Here is a 14,097-nt window from a genome sequence, read left to right as displayed (position 1 = left end):
CTGCGGAGCACAGGCTCCGGACGCGCAGGCTCAACGGCCGTGGCTCACGAGCCCAGCCACTCCGCGGCATGTGGGATCTTCCCGGACCGGGGCACGAACCCGTGTCCCCTGCATCGGCAGGCGGACTCTCAACCACTGTGCCACCAGGGAAGCCCTGTTGTTTACTTTTAATACTTAAACTAATTTGATCATTGGCACATTACACGTGTGTGTGTGTGTGTGTGCACGTGCACACGTGGGTGTATATATGCAATTATATGTGTGTATATATGTGTGTGCATATATATATATATCTTTGAGGGAGATCATCACATGCTTTATATTTGCATAAAATTATTAAATATTCAAAATATCTCAAACAGTAAGAAAACAATGACTCAGTGTGAAGGTTAATAAAACAAGAAAAAGTGATTCATCAGGGATGATGATAAATCAATCCCATATGGACATTTTTTTCCCCCCAGTTTCAAAGCGATTTTTTAAATTGAGGTATAGTTGATTTACAATTGTTCAGGTATACAGCAAAGTGATTCAGTGTTTATATATATATATATACACATATATACACACACATATATATTCTTTTTCCGATTCTTCTCCCTTACAGGTTATTACAAGATATTGAATATAGTTCCCTGTGCTATATCCTGGTTGTTTACCTACTTTATATACAGTAGTGTGTACCTGTTAATCCCAAATTCCTAATTTATCCCGCCCTTCTCCTTCCCCCTTTGGTAGCCATTAAGTTTGTTTTCTATGTCTGTGGGTCTATTTCTGTTTTGTAAGTAAGCTCATTTGTATCATTATTTTTTTAGAGTCCACATATAAGTGATATTTGTCTTTCTCTGTCTGACTTGACTTCACCTGGTATGATAATCTTTAGGTCCATCCACATCAGCATGAACATTTAACTTGTGACTATTTCAAGTACAGATTTAGTTCTCAGAACAACATTGCCTCTATATAAAGATGACCCATACTTAAATCCTCAAATCCTGTTATGAGATAATCTTTATGAACCTCACACAGGCTTTTATGCTGAGAAATTTATGCTTAATAAATCCCATGACACACCTAGAACATAAGTTCCCTGAAGATGGGTCTTTGCTGCGTTCAGAGCTGTACCCACTGTACCTAGAAAGTGCTCAGTGCACAGCAGGTACTTCCTGAATATGTGTTGTGTGAATAAATGAACTGAGCACCAAGACAGACATGGCTCCCCGATTTCTCACAATACCTGGCATAAACATTATATGCATTGTCCCGTGTAAAAGAGCATCATTAAAACTATTGACATGTATTCCATGACTTCTATCTTGGCTTTGTTCCAAAGTGATATATTGGCTGTATTTCAAACATAATTTTAGTTAGTCTTAATTAATACTGTGGACTCTGAAAAGGAAAGTCTTAAGTCCTCTCTGATGCCTCAATAACGTGATACCATGTACACTTTCTACTTTGCAGTTTCAATGTTAGGCTATTTTTAGCATTATAAAAAGAGTCTTATGGTTAATATTAATAGTTGCCCCATATGCAAAATTTTAACAATAATTCTCTCTTAATTTAATACTCAAGGGGCCAAAATATACCTATTCATCAATCGCTTAAGCTTGGTGGCAGAATGAGATTTCCTAGCAGCTGAACTCCCAGAAGTCATTATCCTACCAATTTGTCAATGCTTGTTATAAATGAAAACAGCACTTCCCCTGTTAACAGGGTGACTATATCAGATAGTAATTATAACCTTAAGTGACAAAAACATATTCACTCTACATGCACTAATGAATGCTGACGATGGACTGAACTCTTGCAAATGTCACACTACATCAGAATCACTTACACGTGTCTTTTGACAAATGCCATATGGCCAGTCTGCCGTTAGACAGTTCAGATAATTGCGACAATGCATTATCGACGCTGGAGATCAAGCGCAAGGGAAGTGGAAATACACACCCAGAAAAACCTATGAAGCCATGACTCAGGAAACAAAAACCACTAACCTGCCTCCTCAGTTCTTACTTTTTCTGAGGGTAAACTGGGTTCTCCACCTCCGATTTTGTTATTGGCTACAACCCGAAATTCGTATTCCACCCATGGATTTAACTCGACTACCGTAGCTGTGTGTGTTTTCCCATCAATGACCTCAGGCACTACAAAGGAATATTTCAGAGAGGTAAACGTCTGCACGTCTTAGGGTTGACCTGAAATCCATACATAGGTACCGGTGGCATTTGCCTCTCCCCCTTTACCTGTTGTGGCCGTCTGCCAACCCACGGAGAAAGGGGTCCGTGCCTGGACAGAATAGGATATAACTGGGCTGTGGTTGTCTGTGCCTTCTTTCCAAGAGAGTTGGGCTGTTGTATCTGTAATTTCATCTACCTTTACGTCTTCTGGTGGTCCAGGTGAACCTAAGGCAAAAATGCAAACAATATTTAGCAGTTCCATAAACGTCATTCTCTTCCACCAGTGTGAAGAACATGCCCCATAGCACTTGGACCCCTTCAACGGATCCCAATTTCAAAAGCACTTAGGGAAGGAGAACATCTACCTGGCAACAAAACTTCCACTGTTTTCCTTTCACATTCCTGTTGCTAGATATTAAATCTGCATTTTGAACCATGAGTTCCAAAGGCATAATACTCCACAACTGCAAATGAAACCTGCTCTTTGAGCCCTCTATTCAGCAGGGTTCCTGCCCTGTTCCAAATTCAATATCCTTTACTTCGGGCGCGAAACCTTTTTCTTTAATCTTCTGGGACATCTCTGTAGTTCCCAGTTTGTAATTCAGAGCTGTTTTATTCTACCATGCACGCTGGGTGATTTTTCAGCTCAGTAGCAAATCAGTACTTTGGCCGGTAGCTCAGACTGGCAAATTTTCTCAGGCATCCTAGATGATCCTGTGTTTTATTTTGGAAGTAGACACACACACCCACTATCGCTACTCTCTTTCATATTGAACACTACTGCTGTATTAATGACATACTCAAAAACACATCAGCTTGACAGCAGCTGTGAAATGCTTATTACAGTGAGAGCTATTGGAATGACAGAGTTGAGATTTTTATTTCTTTGAATTAGCACCCATCCTTATTCTCACATCTTCTGGTCTATTTGGGCAGGGGGATCAAATCAATATTATATAACTCACATGTTCATATGCTATCTCATCATGGTTTTTCAGTTAGAAAGGCTCAGTTAAGAGGCGAAATTAAAGAAGCACACAGAGCCATTAATGTTTACCTCTTACTATGAGGTCAGCGGCAGATGAAACACTGTCCACCCCTGTCTGCACCATACAAACATATTTCCCACTGTGTTTCAACTGAATGTTTCTGATCATTAAATCGCCTGACGAACTCTGTTGGAAAAAACAGGTAATGAACATATTATTAGTTTGAAAACACAGAGACTCTCGAAGGCTATGGCCAACAACGCCACTGGAATAAAACCCATATTTAGAGAGAAAACCTAGGTGGTTCCAAGATTGCTACGATGGAAAGTATGGAAATACAAACAGGTTAAAACCATACATGATTGCAGACATAGGTTTCTGTAGCTAAATGAACAACAAGCTTTCCCCTGGGCATTTATGGTTTCAAAGATAAATAAGGGCAGAGATTACAGTCTCAGAGTCTATTTACTTTCACTAGGGTGACACTTCTTTTTATATCCATTGCTCGGCACCAGCTCAACTCTTTTCTCTAGTTCCATCCTCTTTGCAATTATCTGCCCGAGAAGAAGACGGAAGCATTTAGGTATCTGGCGGGAGATAAAGGCAGCACGACAAGGGGATTACCATGGTTGAAACACTTTTCTGAACACTTTGAAGCTTAAAAAGCCTAATGCTATTTAATTCCTTTGCTACAGAATTTAGGGACAGTCAGTATGAACCCTTCAATAAGAAGAAATTAAAACATTTTTAACCAAAAAATAATAACTGCCCATAAAGACACAGGCTGGCATTCCCCAGTGCCAATTAATGAAGCAAATGTATTTCTAAAAGCTCAACTTCAAATCGTCCTTGTTTTAAAAGAATGTAAAATCATGTTCATAAAATGAGTAACTGCAGGCCAGTTTCATGCATTAGTAAAAGTATGGATTGAAATAAAACGATTTAGAAAGCAAAGCCCTTTGAAAAGGATCACTTAATGGAAAATCTCTAAACTGGTACGGAAGAGGAAGCAATAAGTAGTTTGTCTTATTAATTAAAGGATAATTTTACTCTTGGGTTTTCCCAATATTTGTTGAAAGATGGATTCCACTATCCTGCTTTTAGGTAACTTCCTAAGATCTCCTATCAGGTAGTTTCTTAAATATCGCTTCCTATCCTTAGGACTCTTAATGCGCTATGTATTCTCCGTTGGTTGGATTGTATGGCTTTAGCCTGAATTTCTTGAGTATCGGGAAAAGGCAGATGTGAGCTGACTGATGGCTGTAATTAAATGATAATCCAGAAACTGTTGAGTTTGCACATTTTACTTTCATCAAGTTAAACCTCTTCCTTTCCCCCCCTCTCTCTTTCTCCTCAGGGTTACTTAGAAATTTATCCCCAGGACAAAGCCTTCAATGCTTGCTGACCTTTAGAAACTCTTTAAATTTTATGAGCTCCATATACTCACAGGAGATTATCATTTCTATAGGAATCTTTTATTTTCAGTGAAGTAAGAACTGTTACGATGAAATTCCATCAAGGCACTGGGGTAAGTTGTTATTCTTCCCTGTGTTTATTTGCTTATTTTGAAAGCAGTTGGGTAAAAAAAGAGAATTGGAAGTAGTACTGTCTTTCGGTCCTCAGACACACGAATACAGCTTTTAGGCACATAAGCTCGTTTTCTTTCTTGAAGGAGTAAAAAAAGAGATTGATGTTGGGTTTGTCATTTCTCTTCACTTTGGTATTGATGGGTAAAGAGAGATATAACTTAGCTAGCTTGTGTAATAACCAAACCATCTTCCTGAAGAAATATAGTTAGGCTCACCATGTAGGGAAATATAATTTTTAATTATATTTTACACTGTAGAGTGAAAACGGAAGCAATAAACATGCAGACGGTAGGAACCACTGATTTTGTTTTTCAGCACCAACATGAAACTGAGTGGATGAATACATAAATGAAAAATAAAATATAGCAAAAACGAAGGATCCTGTACTTACTTTTTGTCTTTCTCAGTAGACTATATTTATATTGTTCCTCTTCTAGTGCTTTTTCTCTCTCACCCTATCTATTGTCTTTTAACGGAGCAATATGAAGAGTCAAGATTCATCTTAACAAAAGTTCATCGAATGTTTGCCATACTAGATTCACTCGAGGTTAGAGAAGTGTGTTATATATGACCTCTGCTCTCTAGGATGTAAACCCAAGTCAGGGATATATATATATGAAACAAGTTATGTTTACAAATTTAGAGGGGCTTCCCTGGTGGCGCAGTGGTTGAGAGTCCGCCTGTCGATGCAGGGGACACGGGTTCGTGCCCCGGTCTGGGAAGATCCCACATGCCGCGGAGCGGCTGGGCCCGTGAGCCATGGCCGCTGAGCCTGCGCGTCCGGAGCCTGTGCTCCGCAATGGGAGAGGCCACAGCAGTGAGAGGCCCGTGTACCGCCAAAAAAATAAAAAAATTAAAAAAATTAGAGAAGTTATTTAATAAAGGTTAAATAAAATCACATGGCACATACCATGTGTACACAACCTTAGAACGCAGGAGGCAGGAAATTTTTCAGTCCGGCCGAGGATGTGGAGTGACCGGTACTCTTGCTATTGCTAATGGGAATGGAGACTGATGCAATCACTCTGGAACCTTGTTTAGAAATATCTACTAAGGCAGGATATACCCATAATCTACAACCTGGCAATTCCATTCCTAAGTAATACATACTTTACAGACATGTGTGTGTGTGTTCATCAAGACATTTAAAAGAACGTTTGTGGCAGTACTAACCATAATAGCTAAAGAACGGAAACAAACTAGTGTCCATCACAAAAAGTAACTTAGTAAGTAGTGGAACACTCATTTAAGGAAATACTATTAGACCATGAAAATCAGTGAACTATAACTATATAGACTGACATAGCTAAGTCTCAACATAAAAAGTATAAATCAGATAGAAAGGAGTACAATGACACTATCATATCATAAATCTAGACTGTGACTATCTTTGGAGGGATATTTACTACTGCAATGAGGCATCACAGGGACTTCTGGAATAGGGGTCATATTGCTTCCTGATTTCATCGTTGGTTACCTGAATGTGTTCATTTTGTGAAAATTCACTGGGCTACACACTTATAATTTGTGTATTTTTTGGCAGAACATAATGACTCTCAAGATGCAGTTGTTATAATGTACAACTATAGCTCTAAACGCTCCACTATAAATAGGACCATCACTGAAAAGGTCAAATAACATGGCTGTTATTCTAAACTCCAGTTTCTTTCACAAGAATTAAACGTTTAATAATAAAAGAGCAATTAATTAGAATATTCTATAACTTCTTATTAAAATGCAATTGATTATTCCCAGACATTAAAAAAATGTAAAAAAGGAAAAGGAAATTCCAAAGGGAAGTTTCACTTACATCAAACCAATTCTTGTCCCCATCAATTTTCACTTCTAATGGTTAGAATATAGTTTGTTACTGATTAACTATGATAAAGGGGACAGGAGAGGAACATCCGAAAAAATCCAAGTAGCATTTAGTCTAACTGTGGTAAAATAGCACTTGACAGATTATTTTTCAGTATATTTATCAGTAAAATTGCATCTATTATTTAGATAAATTTAGAAACATGCTTCTAATTCCTCAGAGTGTAAGTATAAAACAACTTACAAACATTACAAACATTAATAATCTTTGAATAAATTCTTAGGAACACTAATAACCCTTTCAATAAAAATAGCTTCTACTTTATTATCTGCTAAATCAGTTTGTTAGTCTTTCTTTGTATTGTTTTCCTAAACTCTCCTTTGGCCCCCTTCCCTCAAATAGAACGGACTAGAATTGGGACAAAGCAGAGTCAAAGCTTCATTTTCTTCACTTCGCTTATCCCTATTGCCCTTAAAACGTCCCCCTCAAAGTGCAGCAGTATAATTCCCAGTCTTTCCAGAAAACAAGTCCTTTTTCTATGCCGCTGGTCACAGCATTATTTGAAAATGGAGCTTTTAACAGTGCAAGAGGCCTATTCCTACAGCTTAAACGGGGGTTTAAGAAGAGGGAGACATTTCCCTAAGTCATATGAATTTTAGCTCTTTCTCAGAAGCTCTACCTTTTTAAATAGGATCATTCATTCCAAAACTATTCATTAAGCAATGGCTATACTTTAGTCGCTGAGGATACAATAGTGAGGGAAAAAAACAGTCCTTATGTTCATGGAGCTTACAGTTGAAAGACAGCCATTAATCAAATGACTACCACAAATCAATGTAAAATTACAGTGTAATGCAAGATCAAAATACACAGACGAATCTATGATTCTCGAGTCTCAATGTATTGATAGTTGAGCTAAGATTTGCAATATGAATACAAGCTATCTAGCAAAAGAGGGTAAGAAAAAAATAGTCTACATTAGAGCACTTACACACATGCAGAGACTCTAAGGCAGGTAACAACATAGTCTCTTTTGGGAGTGGGAGGGATAGGCAATGTCAGGGGGGATAGTTAATCCACAAATCCATAGGAATAGGCTTCTCCCACTACCAAAAGCTCCATTTCTGTCCCCAGAAAACTAAAATTTCACTGTAGCTAATTTCAGGTTCATATTCATGTCTTAATGATAGTAATTTTTTTTATTATATTTGAAAAAACTTGTAAGCTTTTCTAGAATTACTTAATTATCTAATTAGCTGTTCACCTAATTATATAGGTTTCCCCTAGAAAAGATCATATTTCCAGAACATGTTACAGGTATAAACAGTATATGGATTTATAAGTAAAGTCACCTTTGAAATAAATGCTAAGAGAAAATCCAGTGAGCGCATGAGACGAAAAAGAAGATAAGCTTGTTAATTTTTTCCCTATATTTTCTTAGGTGATGATGCTAGTGGAATTTTTGATGTAGTTGAAAAACCACTCTGCACTGAAAGAAAAACACTGCATGATGTGATAACCCACGCCAGCTGAAGGTAAGAAAGCAGACAACTCATTATTAATTACACGTAAGCTGAGAGTACATTGTGAGATCTACCAGATGCTACAAATCAAGGTATAAAAGAAACCTTGGAACTTGGAAAACCTCTTGACCCCTGCAAATGTAGCATGCACTTTGAATACAACAAATTTTCAGCAAAAACTAGTTTCCTAGTAAGCACTCGTGATGTAAATGCTGCTGCTGGACTGCCAAGAAGCATAATTTTCCAATTTAAGGGGGAAAAAAGCATTTTGACAACTATTTGGAAGGCAAGGTAGAATAGAAGCTCCTCCTTTTTAAAAATCACTTTACACAGCCTGTTTTTGTATAGATTCCAATGTTAATCGTTCAGCCCGTCACTGGGTTGCCTTCCAAGTCCTGACACTGCATGTAAGTCATACACAGGTGACTAGCGAACAGTCAAGCCTACAGGTTACTTCTGAAACCTGAGCGGTGTTTTTCTCTGTGACGGTCCCTAAGGGAATTGGTGGCAGATGGGTCACCTCTGTATTTCTGACCAACCAAGTTAAATCTTGCCCCATCCCTACCCCAAATGGCTGCAACAAGGCCACCTTTGTTACAAATGGACACTGTTCATCCAAGGAACAGAAATAACTGGTAACCACTGAAGCATGAAAATGGGCCCTAACACTGTAAACCATTTTAGTTTTTCTGACTGATTAATAATTTCATCTGAAACTGTCTGATGCCCGGTTGTCCAAACAGGTGATATCTAGTGCAGGTAATATGCAATCTATTCACATCAAAATTCTTCGACTTTCTTTGGTATCAATAAACTGAAATAATTGATCCATTACAGGCTTTAGAGCCCCAGCTTGTCCCGTCATAAGTGTTTTGAAAGAATAACACAGGAAAGATAAAAAGTTGGTCAAAGACCTTCATGCATATTTTAAACTGTATCAAATGCCCAAGTTACCTTAAAGGTATCAGCTTTTCTATTTCAACATCAAGTTCACATTAACAACTTGGGGATTTTTTTTTTTTTCTGGCCAGTGTAGTGTTTATGGAGTATCTTACTGGAAGTTGGTGATCTCAGGATCCAGTGTCTATTCCCACAGTGATTGTACCTCAGTGTTTTCTAAACTTCACCCACTAGAGTTACACCTTCACATTTTTTTTTTTTGCCATATTCCAGTACTAAATGCTCTACTATTTACTTGTTTCTTAAACTGTTTAACTTTCTTAAATAATATGTAAGTCAATACAGAAAATGTGTACTTTTATCTAACATGGAAAACTGCTGATCACAGTAATAGTTAACTGATAAAATGAAAACAGTGAGTGGAAAATAATGTAAATGGACACTAGCTGGGCACTCTCAAAGTCTCTGAGACCTGGACCTTTACTCTTTTAATTAAAAAGGGAGATTAGCAAAAATTAGAAAATCATTCGTGACAAACCTAACACCATACTGAATTATTCTCCTTGATTTAACCTAAATGATTGAAATGAAATTGAAAATAGAATAGATCTCATTCTGCATTATTTAATATTGCCTATTGCCTAGTCTGTGCTTTGCAAAACACTGGGCTACCCAGATCACTTAACCCAGTTGTTTTCAACATTGGCTGTACAGTAAATTCACCTGGAGAGTCTTTAAAAACATACCAGAGGGCTTCCCTGGTGGCGCAGTGGTTGAGAGTCCGCCTGCCAATGCAGGGGACACGGGTTCATGTCCCGGTTCGCGAAGATCCCACATGCTGCAGAGCGGCTGGGCCCGTGAGCCATGGCCGCTGGGCCTGCGCGTCCGGAGACTGTGTTCCACAACGGGAGAGGCCACAACAGTGAGAGGCCCACATACCGCAAAAAAACCCAAAAAAAAACAAAAAAAAAAAACCATACCAGAAATCCCTAGGCCACATCCCAGAACAGTTAAATCAAAATGGACTAGAAAGAGGAGATGCTTTAGCTGATTCTAATGATCAGTTAGTATCTAAAAGCATTAAATGCCCGAGATTTTATATTCTTCACATCATCACTTCTCCTGGAAATAAAGGCTTCAAGATAGTCACTCTTTTCCCTAGCTCTAAAACTCTGCAATTACTAAATGCATAAAATAATCCTTAAGTTAGGTTGTTTAGTGCTGGGTTTATAAGCTGAGAACAGTACACCTGTACATATTTTCATTCTGGAAGATGGGTGAGAAAACTAGTGTCTCTGAAACAGGTACTAGATGTCAAGTACAAGGTGCATTTCCTTGACATTAGATTGCCTTGGTGTACTTGTTGTCATTTTAAAAACAAGTAGTCATTGAAATAATTCAACATGGTGATAGATTTCTATAGAGTCATATAGAAACTTACTGTTAGTCAATGTGAATCACCCTAGGATTACTCTGAATTGATGTGACGACAGTTCAGAATGCAAGTATTTCAAGTCACAAAAGCCTACCCTGAGTAACAATTTATCTCATAGATCACAGGTCTTTTTTTTGTCTTTGTTGCTTTTACCCTCATATTAGAGGTTTAAAATATACTGGGAGCAGATCTGCCCCTTGCAGAATTATAATGTTAGTGTATGAAAAAGGAAATCCATTGATACAAAGGCACAAAAAGCCACTGTTTCATGGAAACTTGACCAAGTTGTGCAAATGTCTTGTGCTCAGTTCTAGTTCCAATACTCTTGCTGTGTAATAAATTACCCCCCAAATTTAGTGGCTTAAAAAATTGATGATCATTTACTCTGCTCAGCAATATATAATCTGAGCAGAGATCAGTAGGGGGACAGCTCATCTCTGTTGTAAACCTCATCAGCTGGGGCAGCTAGAATGGGGACAGGCAAGCCAGCTTACATCACTGGAGAGTGGTGTTGGCTGTTGGCTGGGAGTTCAGCCATTCCCTTAAGGTAGACCTCTCCACCATCTGCTTGAGCTTCCAAGCAGGAATTCCAAGAGAAACTGCACCAATGGAACAAGGTGGAAGTGCATGCATTTTTATGAGCTAGCCTCAGCAATCACAGAGCATCACTCCTGCTTTTCTTTATTAATCAAAGCAGTCACAAAGGTCTACCTGGGTTCAAGACAAGAGGCATACGTTTCACCACTTGATGGGGAAGACTGTCAAAGTCACATTGAAAGACGAGCAAGTTGGGCACAAAGTGTGCCTTTGCAGTCATCTTTGGCAAACACCATTGGACACGTCCCTCCAGATCCATTCTGTACCTGCCGTACTGCTTCTTTTGGAGGCAGCTGACCTACATGGACTATATAAAATGGTGCCCTTACTTTCTGTCTTTTCCTTGGGTTCCTCCCATCAGGAAATCTGAGGGAGGGAGAATAGTGAGTTCGTGGTATTTGTTTATCAAGATTCATCCCTGCAGGGTTGTTTTACTCTGACTGTGCCAAGAACCCAAGACAGACTTTAAAACAACCCCACCAACTCTGATCTAGACGCCCTTTCATGTCAGGAGCCTATGTGTGAGCCAGAGAAAGGATACCCGCAGTCAGAGAGAATAAAATTACACTCTCTCCCAGGAGAGCTGCTCCCAAGAGATCACACCAACTTTACTACAACTTCAGACCAATGTATTCCCACAGTTTTCCTGATACTCTGGAAATAAATAAATAAATAAATAAATATATATCAAAGTCATATTTAAAAAGATGACAAAAACGACTAGGTTGGATGCCAAATCCAATCTATCATTAGACTATTTTTTTTGTAAACAGTTACGATCTAAAATTTTAAAGTCAATATTAAAAAATGGTTTACAAAATCAGAGTGTTTACTGTTATAAAAAACAGCTGAAATTCCTGAGTTTTGTGTCTAAAATTTTAAATTGCTCCAAATGAGCCATTTATTCTTCACTTCCTTATTCATGTCCAGATCAATTAAATGGTATAATTAAATACTGTCTTGCAAAGTAGAATACTTTTCTTTCTGAAATCGGAGCATAAAAATCCAAGCCACTATGGACAATTACAACTCAATAATAAAAAGGCAAATAACCCGATTAAAAAACAGGCCAGTCACCCTGACTTGTGATTTCCAGTTGGCATATAAGCAGTTTAGCAGTCATCACCCTGTTCTAACAACAAGTAAGAGCTGAAGTAATTCCGCTTCGATCTGACAGAGAAGTGAGGCCATGGAAAAAAACCACTGCCTTCAAAAGTGGAGAGACAGACTGACAAATACAGAGAAGCACAGCTTACTGGAGCAGAAATCCGCCAGCAGAAATTTCCCTGGGAGCCAAGACTGGGGTAGAGAAACCCAAACTGTGATGGATGAATTGCTGGAGGGTCAGCGTGGACAGGTCTGAGAGCTAACACTCCAGGGAACCCAGACACAGGTGGTTCCCCGTACTTTTCTGAGTTTTACCTCCAGGAGCTCTACTGGGTCCTCACGCTGAACGGTGAAGAAAGATCCCCTCATGTTTCTGGCAGGGGAAGGGAAAATGAACCATTATGACATAAGCCAGAGCACTCTGTTCTTCTGAACCAAGGTTGCCTTTAGGAGAAACTAATTTACCAGAGCCTAACCTGCTGGGGTTTTGTAAGAGCCTAATACCTCTTCCTAAGAAAAATACCCAAATCCTGATCCCTCTAGCTTCCCACACGGGGGAAGGGAAATACACAGCTCCAGTACCTCCAGCCATCTTATCTCACCAGATGGGAAAGGAGGAGATGAAGAAGCACTGTGGAAGTTCATAGTCCAGGGGCACAGGCTCACCAAAAGAGCAGACCAAGTCACAGGACTGGAGAACACTTCCTCTCACCACCCCACAGACTCACCACGATATTTGTAAAGGCCTGCTCACTGCAGTTCCTTTCAGCTACTACACATCACGCATGCCTTTCAACAGAACAATTACCGGGCATGTGAAAATGCAAAAAACACAGTGTTAAGAGGCTGAATACACATCAGAACAGGCATGAGATATGGCGTGAAGTATCAGAAGAGAAATTTTAAAGAGCTATGATTAATATGCTAAGGGATTTAATGGAAAAAATAGATAGATTGCAAAAAGAAATGGATAATGTAAGCAGAGGGATGGAAATTCTAAAAAACAAAAAAAGAAATGCTAGCGATCAAAACCACTGTAAAGAAATAAATAATGGCTTTCATGAGCTCATTAGTAGACTAAACATGGCTGAGAAGACAATCTCTAAGCTTGAGGATCTGATGATCAAATCTTCCAAAACTTAAAATGAAAGGTGAAACAACTGAAAATAAAGAACAAAATACTTAAGAACTGTGTAATGGAGATATAAGAAGGAGAAGAAAGAGAAAAAGGAAGAAAGTAATATTTGAAGCAGTGTTGACTGAGAATTTCCCAAATTTATATCTGAAATCAAACAACAGGCCTCTCTCCAGAAAGAATGAAAATGATAGGTCAGAAACACGGCCCTCCATAAAGAAGGAAAGAGCATCAGAAAATAAATAAGTGAAATATTCCTAATTTATCCAATAGCTAACAGTTTTTTCAAAATAATAATTCACTGCTAGGAGGAAAGCAAAACTAAACATACTCGTACCATATGACCCAGAAATCTTACTCCTTGATATGTACCCAAATAGAAAACATGTCCACACAAAACCTGCACACAGATGTTTAAAGCAGCTTTACTCATAATTTCAAAAACTTGGAAGTAACCAAGGTGGCCTTCAGTAGGTGAGTGGATAAACTACTATATCCAGTCAAAAGAAAAAAGAGCTATTATGCCATTGAAAGATACGGAGAAAATATAAATGTACAGTACTAAGTGAAAGTAGCTAATCTGAAAAGGCTACATACTACGTGATTCCAACTATAGAACATTCTAGAAAAAGCAAAACTATGGCGATAGTAAAGATTATTGGTTGCCAAGGGTTGGGGGAGGGAGAGATGAATAGATGGAGCACAGAGGAATTTTAGGGCAGCGAAACTACTCTGTACGATGCTCTAATGGTGGATACATGTCCTTATACATTTGTCCAACCCAATGAATGTACAGCACCAAGAATGAACGCTAATGTAA

General features: G+C 38.6%; 1 protein-coding gene across 6 annotated transcripts in view; it reads right to left on the bottom strand.

Annotated features, from left to right (window-relative positions):
* The window catches only part of CNTN3 (contactin 3), a 239,603-nt gene that overhangs the window by 37,146 nt on the left and 188,360 nt on the right, over positions 1-14,097 (bottom strand). For all 6 annotated transcript variants that reach the window (XR_007479545.1, XM_033437175.2, XM_033437176.2 and 3 more), the window contains 3 exons: positions 3,241-3,358; positions 2,250-2,408; positions 2,001-2,150 (listed from right to left, as the gene is read on the bottom strand). Coding sequence is in view for 5 of the 6 variants with exons in the window: in XM_033437175.2 (XP_033293066.2) it covers positions 2,001-2,150; positions 2,250-2,408; positions 3,241-3,358 (427 nt within the window). In the remaining variant the exon portion in view is untranslated. The remainder of the gene's footprint in view (positions 1-2,000; positions 2,151-2,249; positions 2,409-3,240; positions 3,359-14,097) is intronic.

The sequence above is a fragment of the Orcinus orca genome, chromosome 10 (assembly GCF_937001465.1).
Source record: "Orcinus orca chromosome 10, mOrcOrc1.1, whole genome shotgun sequence".
Taxonomy (NCBI): Eukaryota; Metazoa; Chordata; class Mammalia; order Artiodactyla; family Delphinidae; genus Orcinus; species Orcinus orca.
This window is presented reverse-complemented; position numbering and strand designations above follow the sequence as displayed.